Below are 22973 nucleotides of genomic sequence, written 5' to 3'. Positions count from 1 at the left end.
GTTGTTGAGAGAGTTGTTCTATGATGGGGTAAACACAGGCTTTTTTATTTCACATCTTAGCAAATTTAATTAATTGCCAACAAACAGTAACCGTCAAGTATTTTTCACTAACCCTCTCTCCCCCCTCCTACCTCTTCATCTCCCCCCCCCAAAAAAAATATTAGTGGTTCCAGGGGGCTTTGTGCTTCCGTCCAAATCCAACAACTGCAAGAATATCCACTTTCCAGTGGTCTCCCAAAAACAACTGGTGATGCAGATGTCCATCAGAACATGTTTGAATTCTTGATGGTGAAGCCTAGTGCCGTGTCTGAAACTTCCTGGGGAAATTGAGGCATAACAGCCATCACTCCTGCCCACAAATACAGAATTTGTTTTAATCATTTGTTATGCTTCATCCTTGAGATATCTTCTCCAACAGTAATAATAATAATAATAATAATAATAATAATAATAATAATAATAATAATAATAATAATTTATTTCTACCCCACCCATCTGGCTGGGCTTCCCCAGCCACTCTGGGCGGCTTCCAACAAAACATTAAAATACAGTAATCCATCAAACATTAAAAGCTTCCCTAAACAGGACTGCCTTCAGATGTCTTCTAAAAGTCTGGCAGTTGTTGTTCTCTTTGACATCTGGTGGGAGGGCGTTCCACATGGCGGGTGCCACTACCGAGAAGGCCCTTTGCCTGGTTCCCTGTAACTTGGCTTCTCGCAGCGAGGGAACCACCAGAAGGCCCTTGGTGCTGGACCTCAGCGTCCGGGTAGAATGATGGAGGTGGAGACGCTCCTTCAGGTATACTGGACCGAGGTCGTTTAGGGCTTTAAAGGTCAGCACCAACACTTTGAATTGTGCTCGGAAACATACTGGGAGCCAGTGTAGGTCTTTCTAGACTGGTGTTATGTAGTCTTGGCAGCTTCTCCCAGTCACCAGTCTAGCTGCCGCATTCTGGATTAGTTGTAGTTTCTGGGTCACCTTTAAAAGTAGCCCCACATAGAGCGCATTGCAGTAGTCCAAGCGAAAGATAACTAGAGCATGCACCACTCTGGCGAGACAGTCTGCGGGCAGGTAGGGTCTCAGCCTGCGTACCAGATGGAGCTGATAATCAGCTGCCCTGGACACAGAATTGACCTGTGCCTCCATGGACAGCTGTGAGTCCAAAATGACTCCCAGGCTGCGCACCTGGTCCTTCAGGGGCACAGTTACCCCATTCAGGAACAGGGAGTCCTCCACACCCGCCCGCCTCCTGTCCCCCCATAACAGCACTTCTGTCTTGTCAGGATTCAACCTCAATCTGTTAGCCACCATCCATCCTACAACCACCTCATCTACTACTTATCTTCCAGACATTAGTTCAACACCACCTGCTATTCATCCTTTTTTCCTGGAGTACACATCCCCTCCTTCCATCATGAGATCATTCATCCCTAGTTGCCCTTTGTCTTCATTCACAGATGTTTGACAATATTCTGTTGCAACCATCTGCCAACGAAGGGTTGGGTAAGATCACAGTGCACCTGTCAAGTTTACATTTCTGGCAGGTAAAATTTGCAAGTTTGGCCACTACTTCTGAATGCTTGAATCCTGCCATATTTCAGACAAATAAGTTCAGGGTTTGTGTGCCAGGAACATCTAATTTGGAGCAGTTTATGAAGTTTCCGCTGCCCTGTTGACTGTTGCTGTTGTTTTAACTGTTTTAACTAAAAGTTGCTGTTTTTGAGTCAAACTCACAGGATGACCTTTGCTAAGACTCCTGCAAAATTTTACCTAGGTTCAGGAGTTATCCACGATCCATCAAAAACCTTATTTTAGTTTCCATTTCACAATTGTTATCATCTCTCAAAGCCCCCCCCCCCCGAAGATACTTTGCTTAGGGTTGCCATGTGTTCGGGATTCCAAGGGTGAAATCAACATGGGGACGGGCTTAAAAACCGCCAAAATGCCCGGATTTTGCAAACAGAACCGGAGAGAGAGAGAGAGAGAGAGAGAGAGAGAGAGAGAGAGAGAGAGAGAGAGAGAGAGAGAGAGAGAGAGAGAATATGAGAATCACTCTTTACTTTTTTCCTATGTCTATGGACGCGCCTGCTCTCTGTATACAAAGACTCGCTTTGCAAGCGGAGCCAGCAGACTGCGTGCGAGGATCACTCTTGTCCCTTTTCCTATCTCTATGGTGCATGCTGGAATGGGGCTCATCACTGAATGGGGCAGATCAGCTGATGACTGGCTCTCATGTCAGGGAAAGTCCTAGTTTCAATTCATTACTTTGGCCATTGCATGATTTTAAAGGAGAGGAAGGCAGGATGTCTCCTGGTGAGTTGCATTTGGGGCAGGAAAAGATTCTGCAGCTGTCTGGGGGGCAGCAGTTCAAGGTGGGTTGGAAAAGTGGGGGGAAATCCTTCCCCCACCTGTTTAGAACAAGTCTCTCTTTCTTTCTTTCTTTCTTTCTTTCTTTCTTTCTTTCTTTCTTTCTTTCTTTCTTCCCCTCTCCACTTTCTCCTCTTGAAGTTTTGCAAAGTCTGCGAGCTCTTAACCTTGCACTCCCCTTCCCCTTGTGCGAGAGGAAGAGGTTCCAGAATTAGTTGGGAATTATTATAGAATTAGGCACAGGAGTCTGCCTCATTCGACTCTTTAAAGAAAGAAAGAAAATTACTAGGAATCACCTCTGATTCCTGATTCATTCTGGATCTGAATTGGCTGGACCAGCTGTTGCAGATCACCCTCTTTTGCAGATTTCGCCTAGGAATTGGGAGTTGACCCTGAGCAGGCAGTGCCCTTTATTTTAAGAAAAACCTGCAGATATTCAGCACGGAGCTGTTAACAGTAAGTGCCTCACTTTTAACATGGCGAGAGGGTTAGGAAGAGGCCAGAAGGACTGATTGTTGTGTATGTTATCACTTAAACTTATCCCATCCACACAGCCCTTATATCTTTTGCGAGGAAGGCATCTCTCTGTATGACGCTAAGCTATTTAAAAACCGCTGTTATTGAGTGGGGAATCAAGTCCGCAGTTCTTCATGTTAATCCAAGTATTCTGGTTGTGCGATGCAGTTTGTTTATTATCTTCATTTGTACAAGTGATTCGGTTCCATTTTCCTCATTGTCAAATGCAGATATAATGTAGCCCTCTGAATTAGCATTTGATGAGAGCAATCCATCTTTGCAACTCTGGATTAGAAAATGTAGTGCCATCTGTAAAGGAACTGTCTATGAGTGAAGCCTCTGTAGTTTGTGCATAGTACTAAATGCAATGCATACTGTTAAAGGGGTAGTGGAATGTGAATTATTTGGGTAGATGATTGTTTTAAACTTTGGTCTTCTTTTTGGATGATCAAAACCTGATTCTCTGCTTTTGAACATACTTTTTCAGCTTATGTTTAGTGATCCTTTCAAAATATTCACATATTTTCAAGAATGGCTTGAATTGTCCGGTCTTTCAGGAATATTATGCATTATGACAATTGCATTGACTCATATGGTTCTATTACTCGAAGTGTGGAAATAGCATGGCAATATCCTTCCTTATTCATCACATACAGAAGAACATTCTGACCACCGCAAAAACATTCACCTTGATGGTTTTCTCTCTGTGTGTCCTTTGGGCTTTGCAGACCAGCTCATTAGGAAACTGGGTTTTCTTTTTAAAATGGGAGGTGGGGTGGCAAATGTCCCAATTATTTTGTCCTAATCAAAAGTGTGAACTTTGAAACAAAAATCAAGCAGCGTTAATTTTAGTGCAGTCCCCTTTGTCCTCTTTTAGCTATGTACTTTGCCATTATAAATTTATTAGTTCAAACTGATCACTGGAAGTTTCCAAGTTCATTTGCAATGCTGAAGGCTAGTAACATGGTATTGGAATGAAATTAATGGCAACATTCTTTGAACCCTACAATGCTTTAACAGTATACAGCTTTATTTTGGTCATGTCGATTTCTAGAACTTTGATTTATGAAGGTATGTTACCAGTTGTACCATTTGCACCCCAGGTGTTCTGCTCTGAATAATTTGTTGTGTTTGTTTTTAAAGAGCTTCTAGCATCTGTCAATCAGCTTTTCTTCTCAGTGCAAGTAAAGCCAGGGCTTTTTTTCTTCCCAGCTGGAACTCACCTGAACTCAATTCTGGCCCCTCTCAGGTGGGCACCATTGCCATTAAACGGGAACAAGGGAGGCATTTCTGGCGAGTTCCGGCACTTATTTTTCTAGAAAAATAGCACTGAGTAAAGCCAACCTTTCTCCCCTAGCAAAGGGTTTTCTAATCTCTCTGCTTATTTGGGCTTTTGTTCTTCAAGTTGGTGTCTTCAAGGAAAACACTGGAGACTGCTGGAAAAGAGATGTAGAGAATTTACGTTGGTCTGTGTTTGTGTTAAGCCTAGAATTTCAGTGTTTAGAATACTTAGAGATGCTTCAGAACAATTACTACTATTATAATAAATGTCTTGAAATTATAGTGTCACTCTTTATTGTTTCATGAACTCCAGTTAAAATGTAAAGATCTAAAATGTATTTTTACCAGAATACCAAAGCAGCTGGTTAGGAAAATGATGCTACCATATTCTTTCAACTTCCCTTTGCTCTCCTATACAGTGATACCTTGGTTTACAACCATAATCCGTTCCAAAGGTCTGGTTGTAAACCAAAACAGGTTGTAACCCAAGGCGCACTTTTGCCAATGGGGCCTCCAAAAAAAATGGGTTGTAATAATAAAAAAGGGTTGTAATCCAAAGAAATGGACACACACTTCAGGGTTTGATGTGGTTGTAATCCAAAATGGTTGTAATCCAAAACGGTTGCAATCCAAAATGGCTGCAAACCAAGGTAGTACTGTACTCATTTTCTGTAGGTGTCCTCAATGTTCAATATTTTACAAAGCAAACGGCTCCGTTCAGACACCATCCCAAGCCGTGGCTTGTGCTACGCATAGTCAGTGCATTTTTATTTTTGTTGCTGATACCCACCAGTATGTAGGACTATCAGCTCCTTTTTTTGCTGTATTGGCAGCCATTTTGTACTGGCACCCATAGCACTTTCTCAAGATATATATCCCCCCCCCAAAAAAAGCAATGCCTATAGTCAGTAGTCCAAACCATGGTTTCAAACTTCCAGATGTACTCTTATGGTTTAGAGCTGCCTGCTTTCAGTTCCTATTTGGTAAGGCTTCAAACGTTTTATTCTGTCTCTGGGGTGCAGGCTCTTGAGTGGGGCAGCGATTTTGTGGATTGCCAGTGGTTTGTGAATTTAGGAGTTAGCAGAAAGTGTGGCTTGCAAACCAGCTTCTTTGCATGTAGAATGTGCCAAGTTGAATCGGGCTGGGAATATACTTTGTCTGAAATCCTGCCAGTCAGCTAGATGGCCCAATGCGCTGACTTAGCACGTGAAGGCTTCCTATGTTCCATGCTTTGTTTTCCTGGTTTGGTGCTTTTTGTAAATTGGTGTAAGGTCAGACATAACACCAAACCATGGTTTGGTGTTACATCTGAATGTAACCAATGACGGTAAAATCCTAAAGTGTTAATGTAGATAAATGAAGTCAAATTTGAAATTACATGTATCAAGACAAAAAAGGGGGTGTTGCAAGAAACAAGGTTAGAAAAAAGCACCTCATAAGATGTGTTTGTTCAGCACAGCTGTGTTTCCAGGAATTTCAAGTTTTTGTTTTTTTCTAATTCTCCATCCAATTCAGTAAGATTTGTGTCTGTGATGATATTTAATATTTTGGGGGGAATTCAAAGTATTTTAAATATGTACTGGGTATTATTTCACTGCTGTGTAGGTTGTGAGAAATCGTTCTAGAGCATAATAACAGCTACTTGAGCAACAAAATAAAACAAAATTGTGCATTTTGCACCCTACAGCTATGACCACAAGATGGGAGTGTTGTATCATGAAGAATAGCACTACTTGCAGGTTGCAACTGATTTGGGCTGCTTAAGATTAAATGATTGTCCCATTTTTCTACTACAAAACCATCGCTTTCCAAAGCCTAACTAAATACACCATCATTTGGAAGAGTTGTGGAATTGAAATGTGATATCATCTAGATATGCAAACAGGAAAAGGGAAGCCTCCGCACAAACAAACTCACAAATAAACAAGGCTCATTTGGAAGAATAAAATATTGCATTTTATACAACCTTTTCTGCAGATAATCTAAGTGACACTTTACAAGCAATGTCAAAAATATTTTCTCCTTTTGTCATGAAATTCATAAGACATAAAATCACATTCTCTCCCCCTCCCCTTAATTTTACAAGGCTTTGTGTGCAAGGATATAGGCAACTCTCCTATTAAAGAAGAAAAAGAGTGGATTCGGCAAAGCATGATGCCTGGGGGGGAAGGGGAAGACAGTTCTGAGGTGCAACAAAGGATTGGGATGGACAGTGACTTTAAGACATGGAGCCATTCCACTGAAAAGAATATCTTGCCCATTTGTAGGCCTAGAACGCACATGTTCTCAGGAGAAGTTTTCCTGACGATGTGGTTTTCCATGACAACTCCAGTTGACTTGCTGTCTTCCCATTTATTAAAATTCATTTGCTTAAAGAGAATGAGGAAGGCAGACAAACTGGCAGAAAAAACCCTGACTGGATAAGGATTTCCCCTTTTCTCTCCATCCCTTCGCCTGCCTCCTGAGCTCTGGTAAGGAGTTCATTTTACAGGTTTTTCTGAATCAGGCCTAGAATTCTCCACAGCTGGACCTGAGCTTCTGCCCAGACATGTTGCTGGTCCAGAGGTCCTAGACCTGGAAGGAGGAGCAGGGCCTGTTCAAGACATTTTGCTGCTGATGTCTTCCCTTGGGGAAAGGTGTTAGCTCACTGGTAGAGCTGATGCTTTTGCGTTCAGAAGGCCCCAGGCTCCAGAGGCAGAGCCAGGAGGCACAAAGGATGTGATCCTCATATTTGTAGGATGCTAGATTGCATTGCAGCCACTTGCAAGTCAGATATGTCTAGACACAGGGCCACACAGAGCTTTCTCCTTCTCCAGGCAAGTGGAAAAGACATTCCAGGCTGAGAACAGCACTCGAGGACAAGCGAAGTTCTGGTGCCTAGAGAGATTCTCAAGGGCCAGACAGACCTGGAGTGGATCCCACTCGGCCTAGAGCCCTGCTCTAGGAAAACTGTACAGCCGTACCTTAGTTGACTAATGGAATCCATTCCAGGAGTCCGTTCGACTTCAGAAAATGATCAAAAACCAAAGCGTGGCTTCCGGTTGGCTGCAGGATGCTCCTGCAGCCAATCAGAAGCCATGTTGGACGTTCGGGTTCCAAAGAACATTTGCAAACCGGAACACTCACTTCCGGGTTTGCGGAGTTCAGGAGCCAAAACGTTGGAGTCGCAAGGTGTTCGTCAGCCAAGGTACGACTGTAATAGAATTGTATAATCATAGAATTGCAGAGGTGGAAGGGACCAGGGGGCATCTAGTCCAACCCTTCAATGCAGGAAACTCAGCTAAGGCATCTATGGCAGATGGCCATCCAACCTCTGCTTAAAAACTGCCAAGGAAGGAGAGTCCGCAGCCTCCCGAGGGGAGACCGTTATCATATATGAATGTCTTGCTTTTGGTCTGCCTGTTTATAAAACGATACTGCAACACAATCACCTCAGTTCTGGAAATAAAGCCTCGGTTGTTCCTAAATTGAAGGAGCAGATGAGAGGGGAGAAATAAAAATGAATTGAAATGGAGACCTATGCAAATGTGAACTCTCTCTTCTTTTTGTAGAAAGGTCCCATTAAGTACAATATCCAGGTGAAACTGGCCTAGAGACAGATTGGCTGCTGGATTTGTCTAAGACTAGATTACTATCTGTTCCTGAATGCTCTGCACTGGTGGCACCAGAAATCTACATATATAGTGGATGCTCAGGTTGCGAACGTGATCTGTGCGGGAGGCACATTCGCAACCTGCAGTGTTCGCAACCCACAGCGCCGCGCCTGCGCACAAGTCGCGATTCGGCGCTTCTGCGCATGCGCAAAGCACGATTTAGTGCTTCTGAGTATACGTGAGCGCCGAAACCCGAAAGTAACCCGTTCCGGTACTTCCGGATTCGGCGCGGTGCACAACCCAAAAAATGTGCAACCTGAAGCGTCTGTAATCCGAGGTATGACTGTATGTGTGTGTATTGTGGGTGTTGTGCTCCTTTCGGGATCATTTTTCTCACCTGCGGCCCCCAGACCACATCCCGGGAAACGGTTAAACCAGGTGAGAGTTGCCCCTGCATGCAAAGACACATTGGAAAGAACCAAACAATACAAACCTGGGTTCGGCTCGCCTCTCTGAAAAGGTAATTGACTGCCAAAGTTGGCAGTCACCTATTGCGGGCTATGTGGGCAGATACAGTCCAGAAATAATAACTCAGAGGGCCTTCTCGGTAGTGGCGCCTTCCCTGTGGAACACCCTCCCACCAGATGTCAAAGAGAACAACAACTACCAGGCTTTTAGAAGACATCTGAAGGCAGCCGTGTTTCAGGAAGCTTTTAATGTTTGATGTATTATAGTATTTTAATATTCTTTTGGAAGCCGCCCAGAGTGGCTGGGGAAGCCCAGCCAGATGGGCGGGGTATAAATAATAAATTATTATTATTATTATTATTATTATTATTATTGTTGTTGTTGTTGTTGTTGTTGTTGTTGTTATCAGTCAGGACCCAGTCCTGAATGCAGATGGAGATATTTTGTGCACATGGATGAAGGAGTTTGATGCTACTATATGCAGGGCATCTTGGGGAAACAGGATGAATTACGACTAGGAAATGCCTCCATTGCACATGTTACATGCATTTCCCCAATAATTTGTGCAGCTTTCAAAGTGCTTTTTGCTCTGGTTCCAAAATGTCCTCCATTAATAACTGGCTATCAGGTGGGGGCCAGGCAGGGATACAGGGACAACGCTTTCCTTTCCCATCTATTTCTTATTCCAGTGCTGTGAAATGTGCTGGATCTTCTTCATTCTGCCCCTCTGGTCAAGCAGCTTGTACTTCACCAAGTAGTCCTCCGTTTTCTTGGGGAAAGGTGGGAAGGTGGTGCTTGTGGAGGCGTAACTGGCTTTCTGGAAATCATGTATTGGAGGTTTGAGGGCTGGAGAGGAAGAAGATAAAAGCAGAAGCAAGTCAGACGAATCAATTGCTGGCACCTGCAGATTTCTCCCTCTGTATCCCACAGCCACACAGTAATCCAAATACGTAAAAGGAGGAAGATATTAACTTTGAAAAAAAAACCCAACCCTATGCATAAGTAATAGTGATCTGTCTGAAATTCCTTCCAAATTTGATCACATTTTTCATCAAGCTTGCACAAAATGAGAACTCAGACATAGGACTTGGCTACATTAGTCAGATTATAACGTTATAAATTTGTTATAACAATGTGACACCAGATGGCACTGTAGAGCTGAAATCGAAAGTCAAAGATAATTTCTGTTTTATAACTTTTTTTATAGCGTTTTTATAGTTGTGTAGATCCAGCTATAGCCTTCCTTTGCAATCCCCACTTACCTGAATTTTGCGATGCACTTCTCCAGCCAACCAGTGTTTACAAAAATGCAAATATTAGGTAAAAGCGTGCCTGAAAATGAATATATTACTGAACACCAACATACAAAAATACATTATATGGGGAGAAATTGCTTGCAAAAATATGATTATGAGGAGAAATCTGCACTGAAATGCTGAGGAGTTTTCATGGTGATTTAAAAAACAAAAATCCACAAATTGCTGCAGAAATGTGGAGAACCAGTTGTAAAATGGGGAAACTTGAGAAACTCAGAGAACCAAAATGGACCAATCCTTCCATCCCTATTTACCTCACTTAGGCGAGGGGTGGATGACTTGTGGCTTTGTGACCACATGTAGCCCTCAGCTTAATTTCATGTGGCCTCAGCCTCATTTCAAAAGCCACCTGCAGATGGCTTCTGGGAAGAATAATCAAGCACGTGGCTTGATATAAACAAGCAATGAGCATGAGAGTGAGACCTCTGATTTTGCTCAGCAAATATGAAATAAATGTTTGCAGCTGCTGATGTAAGACCAGGGATGGCTGAGCAGCTCAGACTCTTTCTTGCTACTAAATGCAGGATCAGTAAGGCTTTGCACCACCCTTGTGCCGCCTTGGAAACAACGCACGCAGAGGACAACTTTCCTCTGGGAAAACTTTCCAAAGTAGCAAGTGTAGTGAGTCCGTGGGTGGCCTTGATCAGAGCCTAGATCTGAATTCCCATTCAGTTACGCAAGTCACTTTTTACAGATAGGTAGCCGTGTTGGTCTGCCATAGTCAAAATAAAAAAATTCCTTCCAGTAGCACCTTAAAGACCAACTAAGTTAGTTCTTGGTAAGAGCTTTCGTGTGCATGTATCTGAAGAAGTGTGCATGCACACGAAAGCTCATACCAAGAACTAACTTAGTTGGTCTTTAAGGTGCTACTGCAAGTCACTTTGTCAGCGCACTTCAGCAAACTCACAAAGTTGTTGCAAGGACGAAATGGGATAATTCCACATAGGCTTTGGAGGAAGCATGGAATACAAATACCAGAGCAAAGTCCGATCTGATCCTGTCCTCACACCATGGCCAAGCCGCTGCCTCTGAGATGCCTCCAATTGGGTCATGGAACCGACTAGCTCTCTGCCTACTTGTGATTCCCAGAATGTTAGCCGTGCTAATGAACTTCAGTGGGTCTACTCTTGAGTAGAACTAATATTGCATAAAATCAGTTGCCAACTTATTTTATGAGGGAAGGGAGTTGCACCAGCCCCCAGCCTGTTGACTTGGGTCATCCTTTTCCGCACGTTGAGTCACAATATGAGATGGTTACGGATTTGCCAATGTAAAAAACTGCTCACCCGGAATCAGCTATGCAGACATGCAGTAGCTCTGGCTATGTAAGCAAAGATCTTGTCAGATAAGCAGTGCCAGATTTACGTATAAGCTAAACAAGCTATAGCTTAGGGCCCCACTCTTTTGGGGGCCCCCCAAAAAATTTAAAGGGAATAAAAGCCTGGATGTACGTTTCCAAAATATAAGATAAAAAACAAATAAAATAAAACCTACATACAGCAGCAGTGTTTTGTGTTGTGTAGGCTCCTATGATGTAATGGGCCCCGCCTGCTAGCCTGCTCCCTAAAATATCACTGGCTTGCGCATTTCTATATATAGGGTGCCTACATTCTGCATGGACTAGTTGCATGGCAACATGTGCAAATGGCTTTAGATACCTATTAGGTCCATAAATTACCATATAGCATATATTCAACACACACAAAAACCGGCGACAATTTGTTGTTGACAAAGGACAGCTGGACATATAAAGGGCCCCATTAAGTTCAGTAGCTTAGGGCCTCATCAAACTTAAACCCGGCCCTGCAGATAAGTGGTGATAGCTGTTTGGAACCTGATGAGCTGGTAAGAGGGAAGAGTAAATCTCTTCGCCTGCTCCAGAACAGCCAGATACAGCACCGGTACTGCTTTTCTTACAAGGGTTTAAACGCACGTAAACCTCAGGTGCTGGGTCAGTTGCTGGTGTAAGGCTTGTAGGAACCTGCTCAAGGAAGCAGTTGATGTTCAGAGTACAGTGGTACCTCTGGTTAAGTACTTAATTCGTTCTGGAGGTCTGTTCTTAACCTGAAGCTGTTCTTAACCCGAAGCACCACTTTAGCTAATGGGGCCTCCTGCTGCCAACGGAGCCTGATTTCTGTTCTTATCCTGAAGCAAAGTTCTTAACCTGAAGCACTATTTCTGGGTTAGCGGAGTCTGTAACCTGAAGCGTATGTAACCCGAGGTACCACTGTACAGATATGGCTGCTGGAGCCTTCTTATGTTCAATATGCATCTAACCTCGGTTGGAGTGCACAACTGTATGGAAATACACCGTCAAACCACCTTACAAACAGACCTCAACATTTAAGCGTGAAATGCAGAAATGAGGGAATGGGCGGCTGGGGGGGGGGGGACCTTCATTTTTGCAAGTACATTATTGCCAAAACGTTTGTGGCAGAACTTTATTAAAGAAAGCAATACAATACAGCTCGCTTGCTGCATAAGTCCCATTCCAAATGTCTCTCTGTGTATATATATATATATATAATTATTGAGGCAGATATAACAAGTTAGCGTTGTGAACAGAACTAATGTAGGCCTATTCCAGGGTTGTGTTGCGCAGGACATATTGTTAAAAACAAAATGATAAAAGTTTTTTTTCTTTTAAGGAAGGAAGACAGTGACTTCCACCCCCAGGAAAGTCTACTTTTTAAAATTGTTGCTTCTGGTTCCTTGAGGTGGGATGGTCATTGTTGCTGGTTTTCAAGTTCAGGCGATCTATGGAGGGAAATGCAAATCGTAATTGATGTGCCTAGAAATCATTGATGCTAATACACTAAACAGTAACAAATATATTTTTGCTTAACTCATTTTGGGGTTTTTTCCCTGCATCAACTTAGGGTTGGCTGCATATTATAAGACATACCACTACCCAAGTAACTGAAGGACTTCTGAGATGATAATACACTGCTCACCTATTTCAAGGCCTTTTCAACCAGGGATCATCAACACTTCCATTGTGCCACGATTTCTAGGCGCAGGTCTGTGGTTTGTAGGCAGTGTGCTTTTGTTTTTGTCCCACCTCTTTTCCTGGGAAAATCCACTGTTTGCCACTGAATCAGAAAATCTGTGGATAACCCAACTGAGATTTGTTGTTCTGATTCAGCGGTAAGCAGCAGGTTTTCCCAGGGAAAGCGGTGGGACAAATAAAAACAATCAGAAGTGTGGACGAGCCCTTCGCCTCAGAAATGGACAAGTACTCTTATCTTCATGTCTCAAGTCAGAGGAGTAACGTTAAGTACTTACATAATGTTGAAAAATTAGTTCCTGACAGAAATGGACAAGCTCCTGTTGGATTAACTTGGAAACTACCTGAGTTCTTCCACACACAAAAAGCTCAGGTAATTTTTTGTGAGTTGATCTTGGAAAAATGCCATCTTCGTCCCATACAGGTTTTCCTTCAAACACCCTCCTCTCTTCCTTTACGTGCTATCAGCAGTAGTGGTGATGGGCAGTGAGGAAAGAGAGGTTTTTCCAAGTTTCCTTTCTGCTTTCCTTCCCTCTTTCCCCGCTTCCCTCCTTCCTTCCTCTCCACTGTCTACATCATGGGAGACCATGGGAGATGTAGCTCTCCCAAATAATGCTTCTCCTGTTCAGTCTAAAGGAGCAAAGCAGAGCTAAACACTCCTATCTACTACAGTGGATCCTCCGGATACGGACTTCATTCCGGGGGTCTGTTCGCACCCCAAAAATTACGCAAATAGAGGCACACTTCTGCACATGCACACGGCACAATTGAGCGCTTCTGGGCATGGTCAAGGTGCGCAGAGCGCTTCTGTGCATGCGCACACGACAAAACCCGGAAGTATACGCTTCTGGGTTTGCCGCAGCCATAACCCGAAGATTCCTTATCCAGAGGGATACGTAAGTAGAGGTACGACTGTATATATCCTTTTTCTGGTCTTTGAAGTAAAGATACATATACACAGATCCTCTAACACTATCACCATGCTAGATAACGCTGCCGTGTAAAACCCACAGCCTCTTCCCCTGACTCCCACAGGTTCAGAATCAGACCCTGAAAGTCCTTCAGGACAGGCGCAACTTCAGGAACACAGGCACAATGGAAGCAGTGCGCTAGAGACTGTTATTCCCGTCTCTACATTCCTGAACTCGTGGGATGGTTCAGCAAGTCCTACACTCAGCTTCGCTGGTGTTGCTATGGTAACGCAGTGCACCTGGCATCCTTATCTCAGAACATCTGGATGTGGGCTACCTGTGCTGCTCAAGACACTGAGACCAAGCACAGTGCAGTTTAACCCATTGTTCTCATTACGCCAACACCACCTACGTGAAATGTCCATTTCGTCATAATGTTCATACTAACCTGAACATTTGGGGAGAAGGGAAGTGCATGCTTTTCTTTAAAATTGCCTCCGAGCAATTGGGCTGGCATGTTGAGGAGGTAATGCTCTTTCCTGAAGAATCTCTTAGTTTTCTGAAAGGCAGAACACCATACTCAGAAGGACATCAACCCCAACAGAAATGCATGAAGGTGACACTAGGCTTACTGAAGCGGAAGATATCTGCCTCTAATTCTACAAGGTACACTAGGCAGTGCAGCTAGTGGGAGTCAGCGCTTGGGCAGAATACTTGTATACTATTGGACTGTACCTTTGTTTAAGAATTGCTTCAGGCAAATGGCATAACAACGGTCTTCACAAGGTACACCTTGGTGGTGTGCCAGAGGTTTCTTTTATTTTCAATCACTGTCCACATGCCTCTGATGATATTACAGTGTGTGATGAGTCGCAGTGTCATAGGAAGAAATATCCAATACTCATTATGGCTTGCTTGCTGGATTCTCTGGAAGAAACATCTGCTGAGCTTTGTGTTACCTTACCAAACGTAACTGTTTGCCACCATGGTAATGATACAGAACTCAGCTGTGAAAAAGTTACGATGGTATCAGAGTATTTTTGCAGACCGGTGCAGAGCTGTACTGAGCTTTTTAGTACAGTGGTACCTCGGATTAAGAACTTACAGCGGTGCCCCGCAAGACGAATGCCTCGCAAGACGGAAAACTCGCTAAACGAAAGAGTTTTCCATTTTGGAGGTGCTTCGCAAAACGAATTTCCTATGGGCTTGCTTCGCAAGACGACAATGTCTTGCGAGTTCCTGCTGGTTTTTTCCCTCCCCCCCTTTTCTAAACCGCTAAGCTGCTTATCAGCTGATCTGATCAGCAGATAAGCCGCTAAAAGCCGCTAATAGCGCTAAACCGCTAATCCTTCAATGGGCTTGCTTCGCAAGACGAATAAACCGCTAGACGAAGAGAATTACAGAACGGATTCTTTTCGTCTTGCGAGGCACCACTGTAATTCGTTCTGGAGGTCCGTTCTTAAACTGAAACTGTTCTTAACCTGAAGCACCACTTTAGCTAATGGGGCCTCCTGCTGCCGCTGCACCGCCGGAGCACAATTTCTGTTCTCATCCTGAAGCAAAGTTATTAACCCGAGGTACTATTTCTGGGTTAGCGGAGTCTGTAACCTGAAGCATCTGTAACCTGAAGTGTCTGTAACGCAAGGTACCACCGTATAGCCGACTTGGATGCACCTGATTCTAGCGAAGATCAAAGAACCAATGGAGACAAGTGTTTAGTTTTCTTGAACCTCCTTGAACCCTAATCCAACCTCTCCCTGGGATCTGTGTCCTCCAGGCTGCCACCACCATCATCATATTGGAAGGGAACCTTGGCTTGGAAGGGGGGTGAAGAGCATTCCAATGTCAGATCGTTTTCAGGTCTCCGGCAGGAGACACCTGAGCTCTGACCCAACTACAGTTAGATAAGGCAAAGACTGCAGTCTTATGGTCCTGAATGGGTAACCGTGCCCCTGAAGGACCAGGTGCGCAGCCTGGGAGTCATTCTGGACTCACAGCTGTGCATGGAGGCGCAGGTCAATTCTGTGTCCAGGGCAGCTGTTTATCAGCTCCATCTGGTACGCAGGCTGAGACCCTATCTGCCTGTGCCCTGTCTCGCCAGAGTGGTGCATGCTCTAGTTATCTCTCACTTGGACTACTGCAATGCGCTCTATGTGGGGCTACCTTTGAAGGTGAGCCAGAAACTACAACTAATCCAGAATGCGGCAGCTAGACTGGTGACAGGGAGCGGCCGCCGAGACCATATAACACCGGTCTTGGAAGAGCTACACTGGCTCCCAGTACATTTCCGAGCACAATTCAAAGTGTTGGTGCTGACCTTTAAAGCCCTAAACTGCCTCGGTCCAGTATACTTGAAGGAGCGTCTCCACCTCCATCATTCTGCCTGGACACTGAGGTCCAGCGTCAAGGGCCTTCTGGCGGTTCCCTCACTGCGAGAAGCCAAGTTACAGGGAACCAGGCAGAGGGCCTTCTCGGTAGTGGCACCCGCCCTGTGGAACGCCCTCCCACCAGATGTCAAAGAGAAAAATAACTTCCAAACATTTAGAAGACATCTGAAGGCAGCCCTGTTTAGGGAAGCTTTTAATGTTTAATAGGTTATTGTATTTTAGTGTTTTGTTGGAAGCCGCCCAGAGTGGCTGGAGAAATCCAGCCAGATGGGCGGGGTATAAATACATCATCATCATCATCATCATCATCATTATTATTATTATTATTATTATTATTTATTTATTTATTTATTTATTTATTTATTATTTATTATTTATTATTATATTACTTACCCAAGAGAAAGCCCTATCGGCCAAATGTAGGAGTGGTATCTGAGCAATTTGGTGGGGCCTGGCATCGCGATGTGCTGATGTTACACTCGTGAGCATCGCACCTCCTTCCCTAAGCTGGGCAGAAGCTTTCCGGGCTTTGGGAAAGATGAGTCAGGCCTCCTTCCCAATCCAGTGGACAGCTATTCTCTATTAGGTTTGCCAAATGTTCCCTGCTCCTTAATTACCGTCTGTCAGGCTGATGTAAAAAGGCACAGGAACGGGAAAGGGTTTTTTTTGTTTTTTGTTTAAAGGCAATGCTATTCAATTTTCATGACAAAAGCAGCAGAGAAGACAAATAGGAAGACGCAGGAGATGATCTAGCAACCAATGTTCCGTGAGTACGGAATATATATGAAATCACCCCTTTGCTACTCCATGTGGTCCAGCAACATCCCCAGATACCATTGACTACAACCCCAGATCTGTTCATTTACCTTGTTCAGCACTATTGGCCAGAATTAATCACGGGGTTAAAATCTTAGGTTACAGGCTTATGACACAACAGAAAAGCAGCTGCACATGAAAAAAGCTGAATCATTTGACCTCTGATCCATAGCAGACATGGGAGAGATGTTCATGTTGGCCATTAATTGTGACATAGATGAGCGGGTATAGAAATAGATGGAGTCAGTTCTCGCTGACAGAATACCGATCAGCTACGTCTGAGGTTGCATATCTGAGCACAGAGGGACTCACTAACCTGGCAGCGTGAGCCGATTTGAGGATTCTGGCAATGGTGCGGGTTTCATAAGTTGTTTTGAACCTTGAAAAATAAAAAGAGGGTGAATTATAGTAGCATCTTCAAGTATATTCATGTGGTGAATTAGTAGATTGGTCCCGTCCCAGCTCCTGCCCACCCAGCAGTTCAAAAGCACGTCAAGTGCGAGTAGATAAATAGGTACCTCTCTGGCGGGAAAGTAAATGGCACTTCTGTGCACTCTGGTTCGCCATAAGCCTTAGTCATGCTGGCCACATGACCCGGAAAAACTGTCTGCAGACAAATGCCGGCTGCCTATGCCTATAGAGCGAGATAAGCGCGCAACCCCAGAGTCGTCCACGACTGGACCCAACGGTCAGGGGTACCTTTACTATATTCCTATCTACTGTGGCAACAGTAGATAACTGGCTAGGATTTGGTGGAAATATGGGTGCATTGCTGCAGTTACAATGTTCCCAGTATTAGCCCTAACACCAAATCATGGGGTTTTGAGGAACCCTTTGCCCCTCCCATTCATCCTCAAACCACACCCTCCCTCTTTAAACTAAAACAAATGTTGACCAATATGGCAACCGTGTATTGTAGAAGAAAAATACAAGCTTTAGTATTTCACTAGTTGCCTGTTTCCTTTTTTAATTTTTGTCTGCAGCAAACTTAGAGGTTACTTAATCTGCTGCGCACTTACCTGGGGGTCAGTTTCACTCAAACCACTGGGGCTTAGTTCTGACTAGACATGCCTAGGCTTGCCTGCCACTGGGATACATTTCTGCATTTCAGGAGTTGCACACCCGTCCCGCAAGGCTTCACCAAGGAACACATTGATTGTAACATAACCTGAGAATGGGCAGCAGCGAGTTTCTGCTGCAATACAGTGGTACCTTGGGTTAAGTACTTAATTCATTCTGGAGGTCCGTTCTTAACCTGAAACTGTTCTTAACCTGAAGCTCCACTTTAGCTAATGGGGCCTCCTGCTGCTGCTGTGCCGCCGGAGCACGATTTCTGTTCTCATCCTGAAGCAAAGTTCTTAACCTGAAGCACTATTTCTGGGTTAGCGGAGTCTGTAACCTGAAGCGTATGTAACCTGAAGTGTATATAACCACTGAAGGTACCACTGTAGTTGTATTCCTCTGCATATTTATACTCAGACATAAGCACCACTGAACTCTGTGGGACTTCCTCCCTGATCCTGGGAAGCATGCGCAGGATTGTAGCCTTAACTGGTTAGTCTGAAATGCTACTACGCAGGTCCATTAACATGGGAGCTATTTTATTTTCTCAGGTTTTAATCAACACGTTGTGGCTGGTTTTTTGGGCTGCTTTGGAACTGCTATTGTTACACCATGTATTCTCTCTTTTACTGGATTTGTATCTAGCCACTTTAAGTGTGTGTGGAGGGAGGAGAGATGGGACCTAATACTCTTCTTGCCCTAGGGCTAAGTAGTATCACCCACTGCAGCTTGTTCACCTTTACACGTTATAAAAATGTGGAAAGACATTAAGGTGACTTGGCTGTTTCTCTGGCTAACCTGCCTCAGTGTTAATAAATAATAATAATAATAATGAATTTTATTTATACCCCGCCCTCCCCAGCCAGAGCCGGGCTCAGGGCGGCTGACACCAGTAAAATTACAGTAAAATATAATGGGGGGGGGGGAACCAATTTAAAATATAGGTTAAAATGCAATATAAAATGCAGCCTCATTTCAAAAATAGCCCATAGATCAAAACCATAAGGGGAGGGAAAGATAAGGGTCAGACTGAGTCCAAACCAAAGGCCAGGCGGAACAGCTCTGTCTTGCAGGCCCTGCAGAAAGATGTCAAGTCTCGCAGGGCCCTGGTCTCTTGGGACAGAGCGTTCCACCAAGTCGGGGCCAGTACTGAAAAGGCCCTGGCCCTAGTCGAGACTGCTCTGGTTCGCCATAAGTTGTAGCCAGAGGCCCCAGTTTCCAAGGAAAAGGGGGGGGTGGCCCTGATGTCACGTGTGTGACATCAAGAGGAGTCAGGGGTGGAGCTAAATGTGGCAGGGGCGGGGCTTCAGTGGCCGGTGGCTCTTCCTCCTCCTGCCGCTGCCCGGGGGCTTCTTCCCCACTCCGTCCCCTCACCAGACAGCCACTGAAGCCATGCCACACTCGGCTCTGCGCTCAGCCTACTCCACCCCCTTCGAACACTGGGAGGGGGCAGCCCTGTCCCCAAAATACGGGGAGGAGGGCTCTGCGCCTACAAGTGGGTGCCCCTGGTTGTAGCTAATATAAAGAGAGATGTGCAAGATGAAGATATATAATGTAGCATTACTTGCGCAGAGGGAAATAAAAAATGCACACAGCCAGAAAAGCAAACTGTACTAAACTGGAAAGTCTATTGCTCTAACTCAGTATAAGGCAACTTACAAGGCCCAGTTAATTTCATTGTACACAGGTTGTACATTGACAATAAATGTATTATTATTATTATTATTATTATTATTATTATTATTCCTATGTTCCTGTCAGAGGCAGATTTAGGGGTGTATGGCAGATTTGCATGTAGCTGACGGGGCCATATAACTCTTCTGCTTGCTTCTAAAAATTCCTGCGCACACCCCTTTGCTACAGTGTTATGAAAGACCAGCCCCAAACTCCGATAAACAATTTTTTAAAAAAAGTAAAGAAGTCGTTTTTTCTGAGAAGATTCAGGAGGGTTTTTTTCCTCAGAAAGAAAGAAGGCAGCATTGGAAAAATCCCCTCCAAATATTATCCACCAACTGTTATTTATTTTGTGTGTGGTGGTCAGCATTTCCCCTCCACAGTGCCCCCGAAAGTACACTTGGTCCAGGGTATTATGAACCTTTAGTGGCAGTAGGAGAGTGGGGCTTAGGGGAAAAGAAAGAAGCCATGCTACAGTCATTGCTAATGCTGAAGAGCCCCCTGCCCTGGAAGCTGATGTGGAATTGATCCTCCTGTACAAATGAGGTAGAATCCAGCCCCCATTTCTTTGCCCACAAATAGGGTGGAGAATTTTGAGGAGCCTTTGAGGAGAGTATTATGGAAAGCAGAGTATTGCTAGCCATGGGAAGAAATGGCAAAATGGACTTCTTCCATGTGCCTCCAGGCCATAGCTGTCAACATACAGATTTGAAAATAAGGGACCAGCCGCCTTGAAAATAAGGGATCAGCAGCCAAAATAAGGGATTTTTCAAGGAGCACAGTAACGTTCAACTTCTGAGCCCCTCCGAGCCAAAGGCAGAAAGCCCAGCCAGCAGCCAAACAAAGCCTCAAGCGGTGGTCCCCACAGCGCAGCAACCCGCCAAAGGGGTGCAGCAAGGAAAACCACCGTCACCTCTCTGCTGGGAAGCGCTGAGCAAAGGCAAGTCCCCAGGCAACACAGCCGATTTGATCAGCACAAGGCATGCAAGCTCCACCCCCAAGTCGTTCTTAGACTCCTTATTGGGTGAGCAACGCAGCCAAGCAACACAGTTGGAGCCTCCCTCCTCCCTGGCCGGCAGGGAGGGAGGGAGAGGAGCTGATTCCTTTGAAACCCAGGAAATTTAAGGGACATCATCAATAAGGGACAGCAGCGGGACATGGCGCTGGGATAAGGGACTTTCCCATCAAATAAGGGACGGTTGACAGCTATGCTCCAGGCCTCTGATGTTGCTAGATGGTGTGGGAAGGAGCCCCACTGTAGTTGTTCCCACACTGCCAAAGGCAATGGCAGAAGGACCTTTAATTTCCTCCAGTTTCATGCAGCGAAAGAAGTGTGTTTTGCATCTGTGAACAGTTATAATGCCCCCCCCAAGACAGTAACGGTGATGAACACTCTCAACCAGCTCCATTATTCCATTAGATAAGCTAACTCGCTTTTGCACAGAACAGGAATCCATACCAATTGGAGATCTCATTGCTTTTATTTGGTAATAAGGAGAACATACAGGAACTCATTTACAGAAAGAAACCTGAAATGCTGAAAAATTGTTTTATACATTTAGAGACAACAAGCCTCTTCCTCCCAATAAAAAAATTACAGTGAACACATTTTCTTTAAATTAATTCCCAGAACAGTTGAGAATAGTCAGCACTGTATGCCCACGTCACTTAAATTTTGTATCTTAAGATGAAACAAACCCAGTGTGTTTTTCTCTGGGTGGTCTCCAGTGTTCTTGCTTTAGCAATTAAGTTGAATGGCATTTTTCTAATTGGACAGAGTAACGTATTTTTACAATGCCCTTGGGTAACAAATTAACATAATTTCCTAAGGCCTCTTCACAAATTCCATTTTTAGGTGCACACCTAATATGTTTTACGAGCACACCTAATTGAGAATGAGGCAAGCATATTTGCAAATGTTTGCATCATACTGGTACACTCAGTTTTCTCCAGAGTAAACCCTTGGTGGGAAACCTATGAAATGACCCTAAATTTTAGTTCAGATATCTCCATTGTAAAGTTCTGGCTAAAATCCTAAATAATGTCCTTAGATTCTTGCACAAGGAAAACTTAGATTTTTTATTTTTTATTACAAAACCAAAGTGCTTAGTTTGGATTCTCCCCCCTGCTCCTTCCCTGACAAAAGCTCAACTACACCCATTGGGACAGAAATGCTCCCAATTAAATTCTAGGGCAAGTTAATCAAGTGATGCAGGAAAGAAAAGAAAAAAGGTAAAGACTAGTAAAGTAACCACATCATTTAGTGTCTTTTCCCCAAATTCTACTTTTCTACTAGGAGAAGAATGGCAGCTGTGGGGGGCAGGGAGCAAATTCTGTCATCTAGAGGAGAAGACAAGGCCTGTTGCCTCGCATCAGTGCAAAAGCTCCATCGAATCCAGCACCAAGCAGATGCCTTTGAAAAGCCCATAAGCACGCAGCATGTGATGGCAACAGCCATTTCCTAACGTTGCTCCCCAGCAATTGCTGGGCAGCTGGGATTCCCTATAGTCCAACTAGTAGCCCTCAACAGACTTACCCTCTGTAGATTTGTCTAATCTTCCTTTAAAAGCATCCAAACGACGGTCCTTCACTACATTAGGTAAAAGGAACCCTGACCATTAGGTCCAGTCATGACCGACTCTGGGGTTGCGGCGCTCATCTCGCTCTATAGGCCGAGGGAGCCGGCGTTTGTCCGTAGACAGCTTCCTGGTCATGTGGCCAGCATGACTAAGCCACTTCTGGTGAACCAGAGCAGCACATGGAAACGCCGTTTACCTTCCCGCTGGAGCGGTCCCTATTTATCTACTTGCACATGACGTGCTTTCGAACTGCTAGGTTGGCAGGAGCTGGGATTGAGCAATAGGAGCTCACCCCATCGCGGGGATTCGAACTGCCGACCTTCTGATCGGCAAGTCCTAGGCTCTGTGGTTTAACCCACAGCGCCACCCGCGTCCCTTCACTACATTATGCGGCAGCAAATTCCACAAGATAATAATTATTTAACTACATGTCATGTACTTTCTTTTATAGGTCCCTTTCGCACCCCCTAGATCCTGCACGGACTGAGTAAAATTTAGTTGATTTGGTAAGAGTTGAGCAGCAATTCTGGGTGGCAGGTTTAAAAAAAGGTAAAGGGAACCCTGACCGTTAGGTCCAGTCATGGACAACTCTGGGGTTGCGCGCTTATCTCGCTCTATAGGCCAAGGAAGCTGGTGTTTGTCCGCAGACAGCTTCTGGGTCATGTGGCCAGCATGACTAAGCCACTTATGGCAAAGCAGAGCAGCGCATGGAAATGCCGTTTACCTTCCCGCTGGAGCGGTACCTATTTATCTACTTGCACTTGACATGCTTTTGAACTGCTAGGTTGGCAGGAGCTGGGACCGAGCAACGGGAGCTCACCCCATTGTGGGGATTCGAACCGCCAACCTTCTGATCGGCAAGCCCTAGGCTCTGTGGTTTAGACCACAGCATGTTAAATAACCGCCAAGTTCAATTTCTTTTGTATTTTTTTAAAAAGCTATGTCAGCAATGAATCAGCACTGTAGGATATTAATGATGATGCTTAAGTCTTACAA

At 44.5% G+C, this 22973-nt stretch overlaps 2 protein-coding genes across 8 annotated transcripts in view; one reads left to right on the top strand and one right to left on the bottom strand.

Moving 5' to 3' along the window:
* The window catches only part of PPP1R17 (protein phosphatase 1 regulatory subunit 17), a gene marked incomplete at its 3' end in the record, with an annotated part of 26928 nt that extends 20340 nt beyond the window's left edge, over positions 1 to 6588 (top strand). Inside the window, exon 5 of the mRNA XM_081163380.1 lies at positions 6251 to 6588. Within this exon, the coding sequence (XP_081019506.1) occupies positions 6251 to 6588 (338 nt within the window). The remainder of the gene's footprint in view (positions 1 to 6250) is intronic.
* Positions 6589 to 8636: 2048 nt separating this feature from the next.
* The window catches only part of PDE1C (phosphodiesterase 1C), a 268752-nt gene continuing 254415 nt past the window's right edge, over positions 8637 to 22973 (bottom strand). For 6 of the 7 annotated variants that reach the window (XR_014001154.1, XR_014001155.1, XR_014001156.1 and 3 more), the window contains 3 exons: positions 16979 to 17041; positions 13908 to 14018; positions 11969 to 12298 (listed from right to left, as the gene is read on the bottom strand). Coding sequence is in view for 1 of the 7 variants with exons in the window: in XM_081165148.1 (XP_081021274.1) it covers positions 8899 to 9071; positions 16979 to 17041 (236 nt within the window). In the remaining 6 variants the exon portion in view is untranslated. Of the gene's footprint in view, positions 9072 to 11968; positions 12299 to 13907; positions 14019 to 16978; positions 17042 to 22973 lie in introns of those variants that run through there. The other variant, XM_081165148.1, reaches the window with a different exon arrangement.

Source organism: Podarcis bocagei (assembly GCF_964188305.1).
Source record: "Podarcis bocagei genome assembly, chromosome: 12".
Taxonomy (NCBI): Eukaryota; Metazoa; Chordata; class Lepidosauria; order Squamata; family Lacertidae; genus Podarcis; species Podarcis bocagei.
Note: the sequence above shows the minus strand (reverse complement) of the source record. Positions and strands in the feature narration are given on the sequence as shown.